At 47.7% G+C, this 23,219-nt stretch overlaps 1 protein-coding gene across 1 annotated transcript in view; it reads right to left on the bottom strand.

The window, feature by feature from the left end:
* Nucleotides 1–23,219, bottom strand: part of OBSCN (obscurin, cytoskeletal calmodulin and titin-interacting RhoGEF) — a 247,659-nt gene that overhangs the window by 107,063 nt on the left and 117,377 nt on the right. Inside the window, exons 43-59 of the mRNA XM_059729369.1 lie at nucleotides 22,597–22,860; nucleotides 21,483–21,746; nucleotides 20,888–21,151; nucleotides 19,298–19,561; nucleotides 18,674–18,937; nucleotides 17,492–17,755; nucleotides 15,890–16,156; nucleotides 15,188–15,451; nucleotides 14,244–14,510; nucleotides 12,641–12,907; nucleotides 11,627–11,893; nucleotides 10,249–10,515; nucleotides 9,280–9,552; nucleotides 8,416–8,682; nucleotides 4,991–5,257; nucleotides 2,930–3,196; nucleotides 2,298–2,567 (exon numbers count right to left, since the gene is read on the bottom strand). Of these exons, the coding sequence (XP_059585352.1) occupies nucleotides 2,298–2,567; nucleotides 2,930–3,196; nucleotides 4,991–5,257; nucleotides 8,416–8,682; nucleotides 9,280–9,552; nucleotides 10,249–10,515; nucleotides 11,627–11,893; nucleotides 12,641–12,907; nucleotides 14,244–14,510; nucleotides 15,188–15,451; nucleotides 15,890–16,156; nucleotides 17,492–17,755; nucleotides 18,674–18,937; nucleotides 19,298–19,561; nucleotides 20,888–21,151; nucleotides 21,483–21,746; nucleotides 22,597–22,860 (4,527 nt within the window). The remainder of the gene's footprint in view (nucleotides 1–2,297; nucleotides 2,568–2,929; nucleotides 3,197–4,990; nucleotides 5,258–8,415; nucleotides 8,683–9,279; nucleotides 9,553–10,248; nucleotides 10,516–11,626; nucleotides 11,894–12,640; nucleotides 12,908–14,243; nucleotides 14,511–15,187; nucleotides 15,452–15,889; nucleotides 16,157–17,491; nucleotides 17,756–18,673; nucleotides 18,938–19,297; nucleotides 19,562–20,887; nucleotides 21,152–21,482; nucleotides 21,747–22,596; nucleotides 22,861–23,219) is intronic.

Below are 23,219 nucleotides of genomic sequence, written 5' to 3' on the forward strand. Positions count from 1 at the left end.
GATCAGAGTATGTGTAGTCCTTTCCTTCTTGATCTCAAACTTCTTGCTGGACTGGATCAGGGATGCATCTTTCTTCCATTGCACAGCAACGTCAGGCTTGGACACATCACAGCGCAGAGTTGCTGAATTGCCCTCCTGGGCTTCCAGGCTCTGGAGCAGTCGTACAAATGTTATTGGGGCCTCTGCAAAAATAGAGATAGCACTGCTGCATAAATGTAGCTGAGCATGGAGTCAGGGGACTCGAATATCTGTGAGCAGAAGAAACTCAGAATAGCTCCTTTGAATGGTGAGACTTCATCATGTGTCTATTCCATTCGTAGGAGATGAGCCGGGCTTGATTGAAATCTTCCATTGGTCATGCCAGCACAATGGAAATGGGATTTTTTTCTGTGGCCATAGGGCACAGAACTAGGAGCAATGGCCTCAAGCTGCAGCAGGGAAAATTTAAGCTGCAGTTTAGAAATAACTTTGATTATGAGGGTGGTCAAGCATTGGAGCAGGCTACCTACAGTTGTTGAATCTCCACTCTTGAACATTTTCAAGAAAAGGTTAGACAAACACTTGGCTGGGATTTTTTAGTCAGGGACGATCTTGCCTTGAGCAGGGGGCATGACTAGAGACTTTGTGAGGTCCCTTCCAGTCTTACTTTCCTGTGATCCTACGATTTGCACTAGTGCAAATCCCCAGCACGTAGTATTATAGACCACAGAGGACTTGCACTCCACACGGAGCTGACTAATGACCAGGGATCCTGGTTTTCTCTGATTAAAAAAAAAAATCCCCAATTTTCTGTTGAAAAAAAGGAACCCCAAATCTACATTTTCCATGATTAAAATGAAACACCGCTACATGTATATCTATATATTAGCGGTGTTTCATTTAAGTCACAGAAAAAATGTGGATTTGGGGTTACTTTTTTTTAACCAAAAATTAGAGATTTTTTTTTAAATCAGAGAAAACCAGGATCCCTGCTAATGACATAGCTTGGGGGATAGCTTGGGGCAAGGACACAAGTCTCCTGCAGCCAGTACCAACATGTCACTGGAGTTCCTAAAAGTTGCAGAATATTATTATCTAGAGACAGTGGTATTGTACCAGATTCGGCATAATTCTGTTGCAGACTTCATTTTGACTACCGATGATGACCATCGGCGTGAGGTTCATGGTTTCTTGGGGATGTCCGATTGTGGCTGGATTGTCGCTACAGGGACATACCCAAGTTTCATAAACAGTTGGATAAGCATTGGATACGGATAGTTTGGGAACGGCATTCCTGCATTCGTGCAGGGAGTTTGACCAGATGAGTCTTGAGGCCCTTTCTGTAACAAAGACATGCAACCCCCATGGCAGGGGAGAAGGGACAGAGTCCTTTAAGGACCACCAGACAGGCTGAGAGTCATATAAGGGAAGGGCTCCAGCAGTGAGGAGCAGATGGGCAGAGCTCCTGTTGGAGGAAGACAGACCCAGGGCAGTAATGATGGGTAAGCCTGGGGCAAAACTCACTGAACGGGCATCAAGGAAGGCCAGATTGATTCTGGGCCTATCCAGATCGTTAAGGAGTCTGAAGAGAAGGCAGACTGGATAGAGAAAGGACATGACGGAGAAAGTTAGGGCCACAAGTCTAATGGGATCACAGGACTGAAGAGGTATTAGGCAGAAAACTCAGGGGCTGGGACTGAGTGGCTTCCTCTCAGTCCTACATTTCTGCATGGCAGGTTTCTGGTGAAAGGTCTGATTATGATTATGAGTCTGAAAAAAAAGATGCATTTAAAAAAAGCCCTCCCATAGTCACTCACGGGCACCCTTTAGTGTTGCCCTTGGCTGGGGATGGTGTGGCTTTCGGTATCCCCCTGATCTGGCTCTTTTAAATGTCTTATTATGTTTGTTGAGGGGAGGGGAGGGAGTATGCATGTTGGGGGTGGCCATGGAAGGAGTGGGATCTCCTTTGGGTGGGAGGCAGGGGAATGGGAAGTCGGTGGGCAAGGGGGCAGGGAAGTAGGACGTGATTTTCTATACCTAGATGTGAATGGGGGTTGGGAAGAGTTGGGAAGCACAGCTGGGATGGGGGGGTGCCCCACTCTCCCTGGGTGCTGGAGGGAAGGAGGAGTAGCGTGGCATTTCTAGGGTGTCCTTTGGAGAATCTGTTGCTGCTTTGGTGGGTTGTTTGTCTTTTATTGCAAGCTGCCCTGAGCCTTTCTGCCTAGGGCAGGATATATATCTAAATAAATAGGTCAATAGATGGTAAGGAAATAACTATTGCACGGAAACCACACACCTCATGGGGGTGGCTTGCTCACCTTGCACTGTGAGCTGGGCCTCGGAGGTCTGAGCCCCCACTTTGACACTGATGGGACCGGAGTCTTCTAGCGTGACCCTCCGCAGGGTGAGGGTGTGAAGCTTCCCTTGCACTTTTATCTCATTCATTTCATTGACCTGGAGCGGGACCCCTCCCAGGCACCACTGCGCGTCCTGGACGTTCTCCCGGGAGAGCCTGCATTCGAACACGGCGTCCTCTCCTTCATACAAGGTGATGTCCTTTAGCACCTCCACTATGCTTGCTGCTGGCTCTTTGACAGAGAAAGTCAAAATGGTTTTAAGCACATCTTCAAACATCTCACTGCGCTCCCCTGTTTTAAACACCCATCATCATCATCATTAACAACATGGCATGTTCAAAGCTCTTTGGGCATTTATCACAATATTATTCTGGCAATATGCAAACATTTCTCAGTAAGTAATATGAAGCTCTTGACTCTCTAAGGGCCCTGCTTTGCTTCTGCAGAAGTCATAGGCCGAACTCTGTTGTTTTGCTAGGACTAGATACAGCAGGATATTATGCTACCACACTGTGACGACACCGTATTTCACTGCGGTGCCATGCATATGAGCTGAAACGATCCATCAGGCAAAAGCCAGTGCAAAGGCCCACCTTTCACAGACAGTGCTGCAGTGGTTTGCTGGTCTCCCGTGTCGCAGGTGTACTCCCCAGCATCGCCTTCCTTCAGGTTACAAATTGTCAACTCGGCCACGAGGCCTGACTGGTGCATCTTATACTTGTCACTGGGCTGCAGCAATTTCCCTGACTTCTTCCACTTGATAGGGGCGTTGGGTTTAGAGATCTCACAGCTCAGGGTGATGGTGCCACCCTCTTCCTCTTGCTGATTCTGCAGCGGTTGTATAAAAAGCACTGGCAAAGCTAAGCCAAGATAAGCAGGAAAAGGACACAATTACTCTTCATTTGTGACCCTCTTTAACTGACTTTCTGATATGCCCCGATCAAGGACTGTTTTCTGGTCTGCTGGCTTTTATACGCAGGTGTGTCACTTGATCCTCTTTCCAGCAGAATCAGTCCCGCAGGTGCAATGGGTTTTATTCGTTTCACATCAACATTAGTGATTGTAGAAATGAACCCTGGTGGGCTTGGGTCTAAGTGATGCTTACAGTAAACCACAGCAACCCTTACACACTTTCCTAAATGCTGTTATTCTTGGGGTGCAAATCTGGAAGGCCTCATTTTCTGAGATGCTGAATACCCAGAACTCCAGCCCAAAACAGCAAGAATGGCTGGCCGCTTAGTGCCTGCTGCAAATCAGCTCGCTGTTCCCAGATGCAGAAGCCCATGCTGTAACATGAGCTTTTCGTTCTGCATTTGGGTACCGACCTTAGCACTCAAGTGCCTAAATTGGATCGTTAGGTTGCTGGAACCCAAAGGAGGAAACAAGCATCTGCCCTTCATGTGCCCATCTTGGAAAGCTGGATCTGGTAAAGGAACTGTTTGCATTAACATCACCAGGGGGTAAATTCGGTATTGATGACGTATGAGGGGAGAGTTACAGGGGAGGGGGGTTTTGTTCTGAAAATTTAGGCGGCATTGATAGGAAATGAAGGTGGGGGTTGCTTGTACACGCCATAGCCATTATGCAGCAGGCGCTGAGGACACCAAAATGGCTGAGTTGCTTGTACATGCCACGAAACTAACTCTGTTTAGTTCTCCCTAAATTGAAATGGTGGGTTTTTAAAAACACTTTTCAATTTAAGAAGAATTAAACCAAACTAAACCCTCGGGGCATGTACACAAGGGTGGGGGCCCAATCCTGACCTGCCTCTTCAGCAGCAAGGAGAGAAGGGAGCTGCTGGCGGGCTGAGTAGTCCCTAAGCTGCATGGGGACCCCCCGGGTGGCACCCACCCACTGCCACCTGGCCCGGGAGGTCTTGAGGGGCACCACAGCAGCAGAGGGAAGCACTTATACCCCCGCCCCCCGCATGAGCTGGTGCTGGGTCCCACCACCCCTGAGCTGCACGGGGCCCGCCAAGCCCCGAACACGTCAGCTTCCAGCGCCCCGTGCACTGCTGCACTTTGTTAGGTAGCAAACTAAAACATCTCAGAGGTGTTTTATCTTGCTACGTACCAAAGTCATCTAAAGTGGAATACGCCGCTGAGCGTGCAAACAGCAACACCATTGAAGTGGATTATGCCACCGAGCGTGCAAACAGCAACACCATTAAAGTGGTGCAAAAGGGCACTGAAGCCACTTTAAAGGCCAATTTTGTGGTGTGTACAAAGTCCCCTGGGTGTCATGCACAGCTGCTGGATGCTAGTGCCAGGGGGGTTATAGGGCAGGGGCTGTTGAAAGGAAGGGAAAAGGGTTATTTTGTGGTGGTGCAGCCTCTCATTGCTGTTCTGGGCATCCTAACAGCCAGCAAGAACACGCGTTACATTGGAGAACCTATACCATAAATGAGCTGCCTGAATAACAAGAACCACAGAGGCCCCATGATGCCTCTGTCTGCCTACAGCCTGCATGGAGACACCGCTAGGCTGATGGCAACAGCCACAGATGGAGGCTGCAGATGGAAGTGCTGCAACACTTTATAACTGTGGGTGCTGAGGGGCTGGGCCCACAGTTCTCGAGCTTCATGCCACACGGAGAACCGACACATTCAAACTATACCCAAAATGCATAAAAAGGGACAGGAAATGCCTCGTCACCTTTTACCAGCAGCGATGCAGTGCTCTGCTGATCGCCAGAATCGCAGGTGTAGTCTCCGGCATCCTTCAGCTGCACGTCACGAATCAGGAGCTCCACGCTGGATCCCGACTGCCTCATCTCATACTTGGCACCGCTTTGGAGCAGGACTGAGCCCTTTCGCCACTTCACTGGCGCATCGAGTTTTGAAAGCTCGGCGTGCAGGGTGGCAGTGGAGCCCTCCTCGGCTTCTTGGTTCTGGAGGGTTTTTTCAAATAGTGCTGGGATGCCTGGGACCCCCCGAGAAAAGCAAATCGGGTCACCTAGCACACCGCTCAGTACAGCCATCCCCACACAGCACAACGGCGCTTGGTTCACTGGGGTGCACCAGTAACTCGGGACCTACTTCATTTGTGGTTTCACAGATTTCGTGGAAACCACCAAATTCGGGATGGCCCACGAAATCTGCAAAATCAACAATAACAACAAAAACTTCATGAAAATTAAATGCTGGCTCCCCAGTGGAAGCCAGCAGTCCTCACTGCCAGGAGGGGAAGGCACCAATTGGCGTGGTGGGACAAAGGGCAGCAGATAAGTCAAGACGGCTACTGCCCCCTTGTCTCTCTTCCCTGCTAGGACCTCTATGGTAATCAGTACCAAGGGGCAAGGCCGCTTGAAGGGCAGCCAACAATCAAGATGGTGGCTGCACCTTCGTCCCTCTACCTTCCCAGGGCCTCTCTGCCAATCAGCGCCGAGGGGCAGGGCCTCTCTGCCAATCAATGCTGATGGGCAGGGCCACCACGAAATGACCACAGAATGAGAACTTAACACCACGAAAATCGGTAAGTCTCCCCGGGATCTAGATAGACCCCTACCAATAGCAGGTGCAATGAGTGGTCATACTACAGCCGAATGAAACTGGAAGAGTCTTCAAGTGACAATTCCCACGTGACGTTTTGACTCATGTCACTTCCTCTGAACTTTGAGACCAATTCTGGGTCTTAAAATAACAAAATAAAATAGCATGTCTGACATAATATATTTTTTTACATGACCTTAGTAACATTTTAATATAATAAAAGCTGTGGCACTTCCAGCTGTGTGTCTGTCTGTCCATAATGCTCTGGGCCAACTGCACCTGTGTGGCCTTAACAGCCAGATGGACAGACAGGCGGAGGCAGAGGCGTGGGGGCCAGGGTGTGCCCCACGGCACGGTGGGGGAGGGGAGATGTGCCATGTGGGGGTGTGGCACATGGCACGGGGGGGCCTTGCATGTGGCTGCAGGGAGCCACGCAAGGAACGGGTGTGGGGTACATAGGCAGAGCCCACTGGCTGTACCACATGGCCGCGAGGTGGGGCACATGCCTCACACTGGCTCCCCACGTGGCACCCTGCGGTCGTGCCTCTAGCTCCTGGTGTGCAAAGCTCCCACCTCTGCGGGGGATCGCCCGCCAGCTGCAGCTGGGTGCGGGGTGCACAGGACACACAGGGGGTGGGGGACAGGTGCAAGGAGCACCCACCAGCTGCAGCATGCATCTGCGGGGTGCAGTGCACCCCCCGCACCCACTCCCCATGTGACACCCTGTGGCTGCGCAGCCCCCACTGCTGCAGGAGTAATTGCCAACTGTGGCTATGGGGTGTGCTAGGTGTAGGGGGGGCATGATGCACAGCTGCACAGTGCCACGCACCATGCCCTGCCCCAGGCATGGCTGCAAACCATGCTCCCCCATGCATGGATCGCCCATCGGCTGTGGCCACAGAGCACGGGGGTGTGCAGGGAGCCAGCACAGCAGGCACACCCAGGCTGAGACTGGGAAAGGTACTTTGGTGCCTGCAGTGATGGAATATATTTAAGGGTCTCTGCCTGATACTGTAGTTTAATGAATTGACAGGTGTCTAGGAGCCAAAATGATCTGGGCTCGAATCTTAGGCTTGGCCATGCCTTGCTGTAAACACAAGCCTGTAAGCCTATACTTTCAGAAGTGTTCAGTCATTTTGGTGGCCTCTGTGATGACAGCCACATTTTGGATGCCTTCCTTTGATTCAGGCGTACAACTAAGGATACTAATGTTACGCCCAAATCAGTTTTTAGATAATTTTTACCTCTGTAATTGCATTGCCTTCTATGAAATAGTTCCTGATTTATACTGGTGGAAGTGAGAGCAGCATCAGGACTGTTATCTTATCGTGAAGAACCACATATTTTTGGTGTATGGCATCTGAGGCCAATAACAAAGAGCTCTTAATATGAGGATTGTGGTGGACTGGCTGAATAATCACTGGGCTCAGGGAAATAAAAAATAATGGACATTTTAAAGCCAGAGTTATGCAGGAGGCCAGACTGGATGATCTAACAGTCCTCTTTGGCCTTAAAATCTACAGTGGTCCAGATCTGGACTTCAAGCTTTCTCAGCTCCGGACCAAAACACACTGGCAGAGAGGTACAGGTGTTGCTTGCGGAGAACTTCAGCCAACTCAGCTGGTAGATATCCATCCTTTGCTTTCACAATATAAGCTATGATAATAGGCAAGTAAGATTTATAAGCAGCTGCACATGTGCAGAAAAAAATTTTCATAACTGTTTAGCATCCATGCACATGCCAAGGTTCATTGGATTCACTAGTGGATTGAAATAAATCTGTCTTATGCTATTCAGAAACATGGTGAAGAATGTCTTGCATTCAAAAACTCATCTAATTTTATTCAAGCCATGTAACTGATCCAATAAAAGATATCTCCCCCCAAAAAATCCTCGCCTTTCACGTCATTCCTGGACCACCGAGGCTACAACATCACTCTAACGCTATTCAAAACTAGCACTTAGCATAATTTCTGAAAAAAAAGTGTGGATCTTCAGCTGTGTAAATCAGAACAACTGTCAGGCCACAGCCTGAAACATGCGGCCTCGATCTACCCCGTTTAGCCGCTCGGTCCAATCTTCCACCTCTCTAGCTGACCATTTAGGTCCAGCAGTGTTGGCCAGAAATCTCCATCAGGGCCCAACCATCTGCTTACTCCCTGCTACCGGGGTGGCTGCTCAGGTTCAACCGGTCCTTCACTCCCTCCCATATAAACCTCGGACCAGGACCAAGAAGCATCTGGGCAAGGGAGCTCGAACTGAACCCAGGCTTCTCAACTTGCCTTGCCCCCCAACTCTCTGCTTTCCCTGATCCTCTGGCTCAGTTTACCCCCCAGATCCAGTGGCCAGATTGACTTCCTGGTTCCTGATCCAGCTTGTCCCTGGAATCCACTTACTCCACCCGAACCCATGGGCCCCTCGAGCCCTGAATGACCTCCCGGACTTGGCCACCCATGACCCAGCATGATAAAATCTCCCCTGAAATCAAAGGATCAGTTGAGATGCTGGCTCAAACTATTTGGGAGAAGTTGGACGGTGCCCATCATAACCAGGAACAAGCATCTCATTTCAAAAACCCCAATGACCTACCTTGGACAGTTAACAGGGCTGTCGTTTGCTGGTTTCCGTTATCACAAGTGTATTTTCCGGAGTCTTCTGGTTTTAAATTATAAATCTTCAATGTATGGGTCATCCCTTCTTGCCTGATGTCATATTTGGTACTTGAAGAAATCACTTGGGAGCCCTTCCTCCACTCCACTGAGACATTGGGCTGAGAGACCTGGCACGTGAAGACGGCCGTACCGTCCTCCTGCATATCTAGGTTCTTTAGCTTCTCTTTGAAGACCGGGGGCAACGCTGAAATGATAAAGATAAGAAAGATGGAAATCAGGAGCCTACAAATGCCTAATATCATTTTCCTAATTCCACTTTCAACCACTTATTCTTTTCTACTCTGTCTGGAACTCTTCAAAACGCTTTGTTCCCCCATTAATTGCCTTGCAATCACGACAATGGACTATTAAATGCTGAAAAGAGGGTTATTTTCTACGTATGTTTTATAAGTGGAAGCCTACAGTTTAGACTCAGCCCCTCTTAAAAACTGCCCCAACATAAAGAAGCCCAAATTAGGCACACTGAATGCATTTAGCCTGATTCAGGCATGATGGTGACTTGACCTAGACAGCGGTTACAAAATGTGGAAGAAGAACAAGGAATGATTTTCTGAGTGAGAAGCTCTATATACCGTACGGTGGAGAAGGGTAGGAAACAACAGGGAAAAGTGAGGTGCTTTATCAATAGACAGCCAATCTTGGTAATGTGTCTGGTCATAGCAGTTCTACGCTGCGTGCAGCCGATGCCTCCGTAAGCTGCGTTCAGCTCAGGTTCCTGGACATTTTAATGTTGCCGACTCTCCCAAAAGCCATCTCCCTCCCAGACCATGAAGCTTGTTACCTTTCACGGTGAGCTCTGCCGTGGATGTGTATGGCCCCGCTCGGAAAGTGATGGTGCCCGTATCCTGCTGGGTGACCTTCCTCAGTCTCAACGTGTGAATCTTGCCTTGCTCCACAGAGATCTCATTCATTTCATTGCTTTGCAGAGCAACATCCTGTAGCTTCCACTCCACGTCCTTTGCATTCTCATGAGACACCTTGCACTGAAACACGGCGTCTTCTTCCTCAAAAACCACCATGTTCTTCAGGCCACTAACGATGGTCACATCAGGTTCTGCCAATGTTGCAAGATTCGTTAGGAGAAGAGCGAAAGGTGTCTTAAGGACCAAAATCCATAAGAGTGGTTAATCCTAATGCTACAAAACTACTGGACTACTTTATCAAATCACATCCTTATTCACCCTGGTATTTGAGCACTTGGTATCACGGCCCTATTCACCCTGGTGTTTAAGCACTTGGTATCACATCCCTATTCACCCTGGTATTTGAGCACTTAGTATCACATCCTTATTCACCCTGGTAGTTGAACACCTCTGAGCAGTATATGGAGCAGTATAGCTAACAGCCCTCACAAGGGTTATCCCCCCCTTTTTCCAATGAGTATATTGTGTATGAATTATGTTTTGATGTTGCATGATGGTATGCTTATGCCACTGAAAACAAAGGCAAAGATGATTGTATTGCTCATGGAATGGAAAATAGTAAGGGGTGGACAAAATGTTGAGATACCATGGGGCTATGTTTCATGATCTTGGGCCTACTCCAAAGAAAAATGCTTCCCTGGTGCGGACACAATGGTATTTTCACACCTGCCCCGGTCAGAGCCATGAGATTTTAAATTTCTGTTATCCTGTGACAACAAGCATGTATTCCGGGTACATTTTTCAAGCCTGTTTCATAAGTCGTGAGTATTAGACAGTGACGTCTCAGCTCCTAATGAAAATCTGTGCCCCCAGCCACCAGCTCTTACCCTTCACAGTCAACACTGCAGTGCTCATTTGCTCCCCAGCAATGCAGGAGTACTCTCCAGCATCCGCTGACTCCAAGCGATGTATATGCAGCTCGTGAATGGTACCGTCTTGTCTCATGTCATACTTGGGACCGGACTGAAGCACCGTGCCGTCTTTCTCCCACTCCACTGTAGCGTTAGCGATCGTGACCTCACAGCGGAGTTTGACTTTTCCTCCAACTTCTGCTTCCTCGTTCTTCAGCTGCCGCGTGAACTGGGGTTTGATGGCTGTGGAGTCAAAAGCAGCCAATAGACAAATCCATTAGCTACGTGCTTGGGTCCTGAAAGATCAACCAAGGAACAATCCAACACAAGGGGCCTCAGACTGCGGAGTAAATTTGTACATCCTCATCCTGACACACACCAAACTGGTTGCCTCACCTGGACCTGGAGAAGGTCAAGCTGAGGGCTGTTTATCTAAAGCTTTTATTTCACATAAAGTCTAGGGTTTCTTCCTCAGGAGGATCTCTCCTATGAGCCTTCTTCTGAAGCACCAGGTTGTGCACCCTGACTCCTAATGCCATTAGCATCCATTCTAAGCAGAGTCTGAGTCTTCCCTTCTAAAACCGGTGTAAATGCATTGATTCTCATTGCATTATTCCTGATTTACACCAACTTAAGTGAGCAGAGACTCCAGTTTGTACACATGTTCTCTGTCACTATCCTTTCAAAATCCTTAGCTTCTCATCAATCATCCTTCACCGAAGATGCAACATTTGACACGCTCTGTGCATCCAGCCAGCCAGGGCACTGTTCGGACCAAAGAAGCGATTCCATCCAACCTCTTCGACAAAAGCCACACGACTTTTACAAGACAGGCTGATACGGCGACTAGAGACGCACACGATTTTGGGTTTGTTTCAATGCTCAAAGCGTTCAAACAAACAATGCAGAGCATTGAAGATGGAAATCACTTGGTCTTAACAGTGCTTTTGTAACTGGTTGAGGATGAACGTGCCTGCCTGACAGTGGAGTCACTGGAATCCACACTGCCAAACAGGGAGAAGAATAAATGTACAATCATACAAGAGTTGTATGTACAATCATGTACAATCATGTACAAGAGTTGCTACAATCATAAAGCTGTTACAGAGCGTGTAGTTTGGTGTACATGTTAATAGGTGTGGGACACAAAGGGAGGCATTTTGCACCTGAACAGCCCTTCTTTTGGGAACTGTTCTGCAAGACCCCTCTTGTGCGCTCTATGATTGTGCACGATTTTTATGCCTGCTTTTCTCTCGCTCGTCTTATATTCACTTTGATGACTATAAAGAAATCCAGCGTATCTTCCATACGATGGCACACAATAACATTTTGCTCCTTTGGGCACAATGCTAACCGTTCACTCTGAGGACGGCCGTGCTCTGCTGGTCTCCAGTGTCGCAAGTGTAATCAGAGGCGTCTTCTGGTTCCACGTTGTGAATGACAAGTTCAGCGACGTGACCCTGCAATTTCAGTTCATATTTGGCACATGGGAAGAGGTCCACGGTGCCTTTCCTCCATTCCACAACTGCATTGGCCTTTGTCAGCTCACACTCGAGTCTTACTGAAGCTCCTTCTTCTGCTTCCTTGTCTTGGAGCTTCTTTCTGAACAGAACTGGGAGGGCTAAAAGGAAAAGAAAATAACAGGGGCTTTTATTTAACCCCAAATCAAGCACTACTAGTGAACATGTTCAGAATCTGCTTGTGGGAAACCTAGAACCTGCATGTTGACAAAGCCCCAAAAACGACTACTATAAAATATATCTTCCCATCTGTCCATAATGACGGCAACAAACTCCACTACATTCAAAGGAGCAAGATGGATTCATAAAGTGTCCTTCCAGTGCTGTTTGACAACTTTCCTTCCCTTGGTTGAGTTCATCAAGCAAATGCATCCATGAACTGATTGCAGAGAAATGTCAGCGTTCAAAAATGCATCCTCGTGAACCTCCATAGGAGAGCCGAAAAGGCTCGGGTGGCCTCCTTCCGGCAATCAGAGGGAGAAATTCCACTTTTCTTAATGGCACAGCTATGACATTACCTATGCATCGAGTCAAACCGTGGTAGAGATCTTCTCAAACTCTCCCAAATGTCTGCTTGGAAAATAACTCACATTACAAGCAAACTCACAGATGCTTGTACAGACACACACGCACACTCAGAGCAAACAAAGTACTGTGCACGTCCACGCCGCTTTTCCTTTCAGTACAATGGTGTGGTGCTATTTTTAAAAAGTATTATTACAAGATAAGGAAAAAAATATAACACAGAAAAGTCACGGGCCTCAACACTGTTACTGAATAACTTGTGTTGGAGAAAATCTATTGCTCCAGGAGTGAGGGCAGGTCAGAGAGGGACCCGTATCACCTACCTTTCACGTTTAGCGAAGCCTTTGTTTCTTGATCCCCAGTATCACAGCTGTACTCTCCCGTGTCTTCTAGTCTGAGGTTGTGTATTAAGAGCTCTACAGAGCATCCCCTCTGTTTCATTTCATACTTATCGCTGGGCCGGAGCCCCAGACCTCCTTTCCTCCATTCCACAGGAAAATTGGGTTTTGAGAGCTCACAACATAATGCAGCGGTCCCTCCTTCCTCAGCCTCCTTGTTTTGAAGAGGTTGCTTAAATACAACTGGCAGGGCTGCAAAATTTGAGACATAAAATATTTTAAGTACATTTTTGTCCCCCCACTGAAAAGGAGCCCTCCTGCCCAGGTCCTCCATGAAAAATTTCATCCGGTGTTGATCCAGCTTTGGTCTGCGGACTATTTCTTGACAGCCAGATGCATGGACCATGTTGTGTACCAAGGGCTGATGGCATTTTGCAGAGTTTAGGAGCACAGCTAACCCACAAGCAGCTCCGTTGCCTAAGGTGATCCATGGAAAGGACAAGGAAGAGAGCAAATGGTTCGAGCTAACCAGACGTCCCTATGGAAGAATCTCCATGAGAGCAGAGACTGCTTCATTCAAAGGGCGCCAGACCAGAAGCAAGGACTAAAATGGAAGGACATTTTGCCTCCTATGCTATCCTGTATCCTCATATCAACTCCCAAAACTTATACAAGAGTGTTGGGTTAGGTCTCTCCCTGCAATAAACCCTCAGCCAACGCCTTTCAAAATGTGGTGGAAGTGGTCAGTGCCCTGGGAGATGAATGTAACTTTGTGAGTGGAACTAGAGAAAGAGGTTCATGTCTCAGGGGGGATCCCATCGGTGTGGCAGAAGGGGCTTGGAAAGCTAGTTAGGACAGCTCTACTTGAACATCAATGCTAGCGCCTCGGTATGTGATGCTGATCACTGGGACGAGGTAACAAAGATTGTTTTTTGCTTCCACAAACTAGTGAGTAGCCCAGAAACGCAGCAGGGAACTCAGCAGCAACAACAAAAAACCCCATCTCTCTTTTTCCTCTCAATTAATTCAGTGACTGCAGCCATGTTCAACATTTTGATTCAGAGCAAGACCTTAAAGTTGCACCAGACACCGCTTTTCCCTGAGGTGCATTTTTAATGCATGGCCATATTCATAAACAGCAGCATTGATAGCACTAGTCTGCCTCTTTAATTCACTGCTGTGAGTAGCTCACCGAATCTCACCTGCTACCAACTTCGCTGCAGTCAAATGACTTGGGTGCGTAGCATGCATACATCGCTATATCGGTTTAACTGCTTTGCGGCTACCCAAACGTCCCCCAAGTGTCAAACAAAACCCCTCCAAGGTAGCCTGGGGTCTGCTCTGTGCTAGAGAGAGGTTTGAACTGGCATCTCTCCCTGACTTCCCAGCACAGTGCACCAAAGACATTATTAACTAAATGTGCATCAAATCTCCAGTGATAGTTGTTCAGGTTTCAAAGGAATAGCAGCATACTCAAGCCCATTCCTACCCTGGAGTTCACGGCTATCAGGAAAGCAAACACAGAGCCCTGGGGAAACCAGCATTTTCTTTTCATAGCGTATGTCCAGGGTTGCAGTGATCTGCCTACCATGTACGGCCACTGCCGCAGTCGTCTGCTGATCCCCAGAGTCACAGGTATATTCTCCTGAGTCTTCCAGTTGTAAGTCATGAATGACCAGTTCAGCAATGGAGCCCCGCTGCCTCATTTCATATTTCGAGCTAGGAGAGAGAGGGGTAGGTCCTTTCTTCCAACCCACCGGCACGTTGGGTTTGGTGAGCTCACACTGCAAAGTGACGGCGCTGCTTTCTTCTGCCTCCATATTCTGAAGCTCGTGTTTGAACAGGGCTGGCAGGGCTACAAAACAGAAACATGCCTTGCAGTCTACAACACTTAGGGGAGCTTGGGAAGGATAAGATGGTGGGGTCTTGAATTCTCTACCTCTTTCATGTATTTTGGGGTAGCAAAACCTCAAGGATTTGCCATAGAAATCTAGGCCCTTTAACCCAAAGAGATTGGACATATATATTCAGAACTAGAAGGTACCGTACTTCTTGCAAAAGCAGCTTTTGCTATGAATTATGCCCATTATCAGCATGAGCCAGGACCATTGGCCTATAGGAGTCTATTCTTGCCACAAAAGATCACCCTCTGATCTTGGAAACCTACTTAGAGACAAAGAATTATTCTGAAGACCTGCATTTGGAGATAAGCATTTCACGTTTTTCTCTTATTGGAAAAGATTGGATGAAGATGAGAATGAGGATGGGCATGAAGATGAGGATGAGAAAGAGCTACACCCTAACTATTCTGTAATCACCTCCTTATTATCTTTTACAAATTCTCTCCTCTTCTTTCAGCATAGGGTGAACTAAGACAGGGATCCCACCTTAGTGTTGTCACTAATTCTTTTAAATGGACTGCCATTTTTTTAATTGCGCTGGGCTGAGGTCACCTCCATGAAGTTACTTCAGTAACTAAGACTGAGATAACATGTGTATTGTCAAAAATGACTTCTGCCCTTTTCTTTTTACCATTCACTGTTAAGGTGGCCGCGGTCCGCTGGTCTCCACACAAGCAGGTGTAATCCCCAGTGTCTTTTAGGTCTAGCTCTTGAATAACCAGCTCTGCGATGGCCCCATCCTGCCTCATTTGGTATTTCTCACTTGTTTTGAGCACTTGGTGCCCTTTCTTCCACTCCACTTGAGCAGCCTTAGTCAGCTCGCAGCGCAGCGTGACAGCGCCACTTTCTGTGGCTTCCAAGTCCTGCAGTTCCTTCTTGAACACAGGAGGCAAGGCTGAGGGATATAAAAAGGACAGAGAGCCTGTGAAAATTCACAGCTGACAGCTTTCCTGTCCTCTGGGGGCAGGAAAAGCGTCTCATACAGTGTTACAGCCTGCTCCAGCGTCCAGGGAGTGCAATGGAGAGAGTCCCATTGGCTTCAGCGACCACTGGAGAAGGACCGTCAGGAGGACATGAAGCAAGACGGGATACAGGATGGCAGAGGAAAACATTCACATAAAGGGCATCTTAAGAAACCACAGGGAAAGCAAGGCAAACAAATTCTTGGGCGTACAAAGAGACAAATGGAAAGCATGAGAAAAAGAGCACAGCAATAACCAACGAACCCTGTTATAAAGGAAAAAAAGCTGGCAATACAAGGACACGGCTGGATTTCACAGGTCAAGCAGTAAACAGAGACATACAGGGAGCTCCTGATACACTGTCATTTTACCATGCACTGTTAAGGCAGCCGTGGTCTTCTGGTCTCCACACACACAGGTGTAATCTCCTGCATCCTTCAGATGGATATCGTGGACCACCAGCTCTGAAATGCAGCCTTCTTGTCTCATCGTGTACTTGCTGCCTGGCTGGAGCACCTGGTGTCCCTTCATCCACTGCACGGGGGCAGCCGCCGTGCTCAGCTCACAGCGCAGCATGGCTGTGTCACCTTCGCGGGCATCCTTGCTGTGCATTTCCTCTTTGAAAAATGGAGGCAGAGCTGGGGGTGCAATACAGAACGCATTACCAAGCAGCGGTGGTTTGTGGATGACAAGTGGGATGGTAGGGGAAGAACAGGGAAGGCTACAGGAAGAAGGAGCTTGGAGAACAGAGGAGGAACAACAGACAACTAGCAATGACATTATAACCCGAGAGGAAGAGATGGCCTAGCTCCCCGTACGGCTTGTCCCAGGTTTAGAATAATGTAATGTCGCTGACTTGGGTACAATTCATCCAGGTTTCTACTATTGTCACTAAAAGGAGCGTCAAGACTGTACTCTTTGGTATCCTGACCTGGATGATAAGGAACCGGGTTTGGAAAGGCTCGTTGAGGCATCATTTTACATTTCTCACTTGCTTTCATCCCTTTGTGCCTCGTTTTCCATTCCAGTGGATCAGTCTGGCTCAGCTCACACAGTGTTTCCTTAAAGAAAAATGCCGATGGACTCTCTCCAAAAAGTGAGAGAACCGGAGCTCAGAGTCTGCACCCAACTCGTTCACCTTTCCAGAACAAGAAATCCCATCTGGGGATTGAAATCCCTCCTCGCTTTTCCCGATGTCGCCCTTGCTAGGCTCACCGGTCATCGAAAGAAAACAACCTCTTCCAAACAGTGTTTGATGAGACGTGCATGGCTAGCCCTCCTGCACAAGCACGTGCGAGGTCATCTCAGCGTTCAATGTGTAGTGGTGAAGCTGCACTTACACAAAAATACGACAACCCCCAATCCCAAACCTGGACCCTACATCCAGCCTTCTTTGACTTGATATCTCTCTCCTACGCCCGTTTGAAACGGAAGTACTAATGGCAGCGACACGGCTCCTGATTTTTTATATCAGCCTGAAAGCAGATTCAAGTCCTTGCCCAAAGTCATCATTGCTCCCACAGGAAAGCAAATGTCAGAGCAAAACTGTATTTGTGCGATACGAGCAGTGGTTGCAGGAACACACCTCTAATGGAAAATAAATTCAGATAGTGGAAATTTCAGCTAACCTAGGCTTGTGTCCGAGTACTATTTCCTTCCTTCGCCGAACAGTAGGGACAGACAGGGAAAGAAATTGTCAGGAAGAAAGACTAAAGAATAGACAAGTTTGTTTTAGAAACAGAAAAGGAGGAAGCAGGATGTGTCAGGTAGCACAGGACGGTGCTCAATGGGATTTTTCTATAAATGTAGCCTCTGGTTCCTCAAAGCCCAACTTTGTTAATCCAAGGAAATGGGATGGGAGTGAATGAGGGAGACAGAAAAGATGAAGGAATATGACCCCACACAGCAGAGGCATCCTGCAAAGCAAGTAGATAGCAAAGAAAACATAGATATGGATTATGAAATAGCTTTACCCTGCACTGTCAAGGCAGCTGTGGTCTGATATTCTCCACACACACAGGTATAATCTCCTGCATCCTTCTCATTGAGATCACAGATCACCAGCTCTGCAGTGGCACCTTCCTGTCTGATTTTGTACTTCTCACTGGGTTTGATAATCTTGTGTCCTTTCTTCCAGGCTACGGGTGCAGCCTTGGTCAGCTCACAGTGCAAAGCGGCTTCTCCGCCTTCTTTACCTTCCTTATTCTTTAGCTCTTCCTTAAAAAGCGCTGGCAAGGCTAAAGGATGCAACATGGACAAGGGGTCATTGCAATTCCAGAATGTGAAACCCAATTTCTTTTAAAACATTTTTTTTTACTTGTGATATTTCCATTCACACCTTCCTCACTTATCCTAGCCTAATGTCTGCTTCGGTGCGACCAGCTTGTAAAAGTGAATATCCTATCCTAAGCCCTGTCTCTCCATGCTTTCAGTTCCTGCTGCTGCTTAACAACACGGGAGTAGGGTCCCGGGGTCCAGATCATGCCACATCTCATGTTTCCTAAGCAAAGAACATTATAGCTGACGTGTAGTTCTTGTGTTAATCCAGCTGACCCCTGCCGTTTGCCAGATTTAGTGGTATTTTCCCTACACAGATATGACATCCTGGAGGTTGAGGTGGTCTTAAAACTTTACATGCCAAAATAATGAAAGCAAGAGATAAATCATAAACTTCCAATTTTGAATTGACAGATGCAAAGAGCCCAGAGAATTTTAATGCTCGCTTGGGACCTCCTCAAATCTGCAAAATAAAACAGCTGTACGTGATGCGGACAGACCTGTGTCTTCAGGAGCAGGACCTGAGTATGGAGCAAATTCTTACAACACAAAGTGCAATCAAACCAGCTTCATGCATAGCCGGTGTCCAGCAGGGAGAGAGGAGGGGGAAAGTGCCCATCCCAGAAAGGAGTGAGAAGAGTGCCCTGGTCCATGCTTCGGAGAAGCACGGTGGGTATTAAAATGTGTATTAAAACCATTCTGCATAAGCAGCCTCTAGGTCTTCAGAGCCGAGGGATGTTATTTCCAAAAAAAAAGGGTGTTGCACTGGATGAGGTGCGCAGTAGCACAACACAAAGGAAATGTTAACACACAGCAAGGGTTGTTTCTTGGGAGCTGGGAACATGAAACAGCTGAGACTGCGGAGAAGGCATCTTTACCCGTCACGGTTAAGGTGGCCGTCGTCTGCTGGTCTCCACATACGCACATATAGTTGCCAGTGTCCTTCACGTCTAGCGTGCGGATAACCAGCTCGGACAGGGCACCTTCCTGTCTCATTTTGTATTTCTGACTTTCTCTGAGCACTGTGCCCCCTTTCTTCCACTCCACGGGAGCAGCTTTGGTCAGCTCACAGGACAGAGCGGTCTCTCCTCCTTCTTTGACTTCTTTACTCTTTAATTCTTCTTTGAAAAGAGCAGGAAGAGCTAAGGGGCACAATAAACAGCACGTTAATGCTCGCTGAAGGAATGCAACCGGCCAGGGTGAGCTGGAGAAATGGACACCGAGGGGAAAAAAGTGGGGGAGATGCAAAAGAAAGAGATTGCAGCAAGGGGGAAAGAGAGAACTTTTTTTTGCTGCCTCTGTTCGGAGGGGTGAACTGGCAACACTCAAGACGTTTGCCCTGCAGCATAACTGCATTGGAAATGAGCCGTGCGTGGAATGGAAGAAGCAACAGAGACACATTGAACTGATATCAAGACCTGGGTATGAATCCAGGGACTGACAGAGCTGTTTCAGGAATATTAGAAAATACTTTAATATTGACTTTTTGGGGTTTTTTTTACCATGTACTGTTAAAGCAGCGGTCGTCTTCTGGTCACCAGACACACAGGTGTAACCTCCAGCGTCCTTCAGCTCTACTCCGTGAATAACCAGCTCGACCACGGTATCTTGCTGCTTCATTTGATATTTGCTACTTGCTTTGAGCACGTTTTGCCCTATTTTCCACTCTACGGGAGCAGCTTTTGTCAGCTCACAGTGCAGGGTGACCGATCCTCCTTCCGTACCTGCCGCCTCCTTCAGTTCTTCCTTGAAGAGCACGGGCAAGGCTGAGGAGCAGAAAGTCAACAGACAGTGTGTGAACAATCGGAGGGCTGCAGTCGGTGGCCAAATGAAGGCCTGTCACCCCTTATGACTTGGGTTGACATCTGAATCGTTTGGGACCTCATTCAATTGTGGTCACCATCACTGCATCCTGCAAACAGAGCTCAGCTGCCAGCCACTCACAGCAGATGCACAACATAAAAAGCTCAACATACTCATGGCTCAATTTGGTATGAAGTGCACTGGGGGGGAAAAAAAGCATATAGGAAAATGTGCATAACGTACACCAGTCTCCACAGCTGTGCTGGATCCAGCCAGTCTCTCTCTGGGCTGAATACTAGCAGCCCCTTTTCTTTTTGAATTTACAGCCTAAGGGTTTGTCTGCATGGAAACATAGCCTTGATGGGCTGTCATATAATAGCTATTTCAACGTTCGCTCCACATAACATGGCAGTTATATCACAGTGAGTGTGCCCACCTGGGCCGCGTCCCCATGAGTGGGAACATGCATTTCCCCAGGGATAAATAGCAGTGGCACATATTTGTGCCGCTGCTACTTGTCCCTGGGGAATGCCCCCGCACACTCACGCTGGCACACAGCAAGTTGCCCCAGGTGGGGTAGGGGAGGCTGGGGCCAGCACCTGGGCTGGCCCCGACAGCCTTACCTGGGGTCCCGGGGTTCACCCAGGGCTGCAGCAGCAATGATCCAGGCATACAGAGCCTGGCCGCCAGCTGGAGCATGGCTCTGGCCGGCCTGGCTCCAGTTTTGGGCAGCGCACACTGCACCCTCATGCACCGCTCTGCTTTTTTCTGTTATGAGATTGTTTTTTACACCGGGATCTCGTGGTGTCAAAAAACCCCACTCAACACAGCAAATGCATGCGTGTGTGGCACGTGCAGTTTGCAGCACTACGCATGGGTTTGCAGTGCTGCAAACCACACGTGCGCGTTCATCTGGACGTGCCCTCCGAGAGTCAGTGCAACAGAGCTACTGAGCTGTAGCTTATTTTGCAACAGCTTCTCCGGGTGGATGAACATAAGCAATGCCACACTGGGCCACACCACAGGGCCATCCAACCCTGGCTCCCATCTCTCACTGCAGCAGAGTCGATGCAGTGGGAATATTTAAACAGGGAATATCCAGATTAATCCATCCCCTGTCCCTCTCCTCCTACATCTTCCAGAAGGAAACATGTAGTTGTCCTCTTTCAGTTATACACCAATTTAAAAAAAAAAAAATGATGAGCCTAAAACAGGAGGTGACTCCGATAATGGGTGTCAGGGGAACACCCAGGAGCACATTAATCATTCATTTGCAACATGTGATTTACCATTCACTGTCAGGGTAGCTCTGGTCTGCTTCTCGCCACACACGCATGTGTAGTCTCCTGTATCCTGCAGACCTAAGTCATGGATCTTCAGCTCAGCAGTAACATTATCTTGTTTCAGGCTGTATTTTTCACTCGCGTGAAGTATTTTGACCCCTTTCTTCCACTGCACCGGAGCAGGCTTGCTCAGCTCGCAGTGCAGAGTGGCTGTTTCGCCTTCGGTGGCTTCCAGGTTTTTCAGTGCTTCTTTGAAAAGTGCAGGCAGGGCTGAGGATCACAGAACGAATGGGGGCTACGTTAAAAATAGGACGTGCCGGGTGACCGGCCTCAATGGGGCAGAGGGAATGAATAGGTTGTAAGGAGAAAACAAGGGTAAGAGCATGGAGTAAGGGAAATGAGAATTGGTTGCAGTCAGCTTCCTTTCTTCACAAGATATTTTTAAGGCCCATTAATGCACACAGGAAATTTCCAAGGAATAGGACAGACAAAGGAAAAGTAACACGAGTAGCTGCTAAATAAGCCCAGATACAGTTGCATGCACAATCGCCCCCAAGGAGATAGCAGACACACACAACTGCACATGTCGTTCTGTTTTTACCATGCACTGTCAAGGCAGCCGTTGTCTTCTGATCTCCACACACGCAGGTGTAAACTCCAGCATCCTTTGGGTCCACATCATGAATAAGCAGTTTCACCGTGGCACCGTCTTGTCTCATTTTGTACTTGTCACCAGCTTTGAGCAAGCTGCTCCCTTTCATCCACTCCACTTGAGCGACTTTGCTCAGCTCGCAGCACAGGGTGGCTGTGCCACCTTCCGTGGCTTCCACGTTCTTCAGCTCCTCTTTGATGAGCGCAGGCAGGGCTGAGAGGACGTAACAGAGAGGGCGTTACAATGGACCACTGAGTGCAAACACCAGGAGACAGGGAAGAGGAAAGGCTATGGCTAAGGGAGAAGGTGGGAAAATGCAGGCTTAATGGCCCATCTCACTCTACGTAACAAGTACTTATCAGCTTAGCATCCTAACACAGATATGCCTTGAGGCTTATGGTGCTGTTTTTTCCCTAAAACCAAAACCACATATATGTGGTAACTATTTCACATAGTGTTGTTATATGTCTATGATGTGTTTTATAAAATATAGTTCATATATTTATCTGGTCATGGCAATTATTTTATACGTATAATTATAAGATAAATATATAGAAAATAATTGCCGTGACCAGATACACACACAGTGCATATTTTATAAAACATAATAGCATATAATACAGAATAACACACACACACATACATATACAAATACATATACATATATATGTATATGTGTTATTATATACGTGTATATAGATGTATATATGTATGTATATAGTGTTTTACTTACATATATAGTGTTTTACATATATATATAGTGTGTGTGTGTATACAGTCATATATATTGCAGTATATATATTGCATTGCATATATACTGCAGTCATGGTAATCATATGTGTGTGTGTGTACACATATATATAGACACACACATATATATATTTATATATGTATGCATGTATGTATACACACACACACACACGTATTTATAATTACCATGTCTGCAACGTACAATAAAGTGAGAAAAGAAAGCATCCATCAATGACAAATGACACCAGGGCAGATCTAGAAATCCACGGGAGGAACCTGAAAAGGAACAACTCTGTTCGAAGGTTGCCGTTACCGTGCACTGCTAAGGCAGCGGTGGTCTGCTGGTCTCCGCACACGCAGGTATAATCACCAGCATCGCTGTCATCCACCTGGTGGATCACCAGCTCTGCCATGGTGTCCTTCTGCCTCATTTTGTATTTGTCACTTGGTTTGAGGACCCGGTGCCCCTTCTTCCACTCCACAGGAGAAGCCTTGCTCAGCTCACAGCGCAGAGTGACCGCTTCACCTTCTGTGGCTTCTTTGCGTTTTAATTCTTCTTTGAAAAAAGCCGGCAGGGCTGAGGAACAGAGAAGGAGCAAATGTTCTCATACAGCCTGCCATGACAAACCACAGGTGAAATGAGTCTGAGGGTCACAAGCTTCTGTCCATCATGTGTAAAGAGTCATCTTATTACCATGAAACTGGCCATCGCAGGGCTAGAAAGGGAAAATCCCGCAGATTGGGATGAGTCTGGAAGGCAGACACTCCTGTAAGTAAGGCGGTGACAGGTAGGTAGGAAACCTGAATTCATTCCTTAGTTCTGTTGATGGACTTTGTGACCGTCAGCCACTTCCGTCCCAACCCAGTGTACAAAGGGCATGGTTACCATACTCCTGCACCGGGCAGGAAGGTGGCGTGGCTGCAATTTATCAGCGA

This window comes from Alligator mississippiensis, chromosome 5 (assembly GCF_030867095.1).
Source record: "Alligator mississippiensis isolate rAllMis1 chromosome 5, rAllMis1, whole genome shotgun sequence".
Taxonomy (NCBI): domain Eukaryota; kingdom Metazoa; phylum Chordata; order Crocodylia; family Alligatoridae; genus Alligator; species Alligator mississippiensis.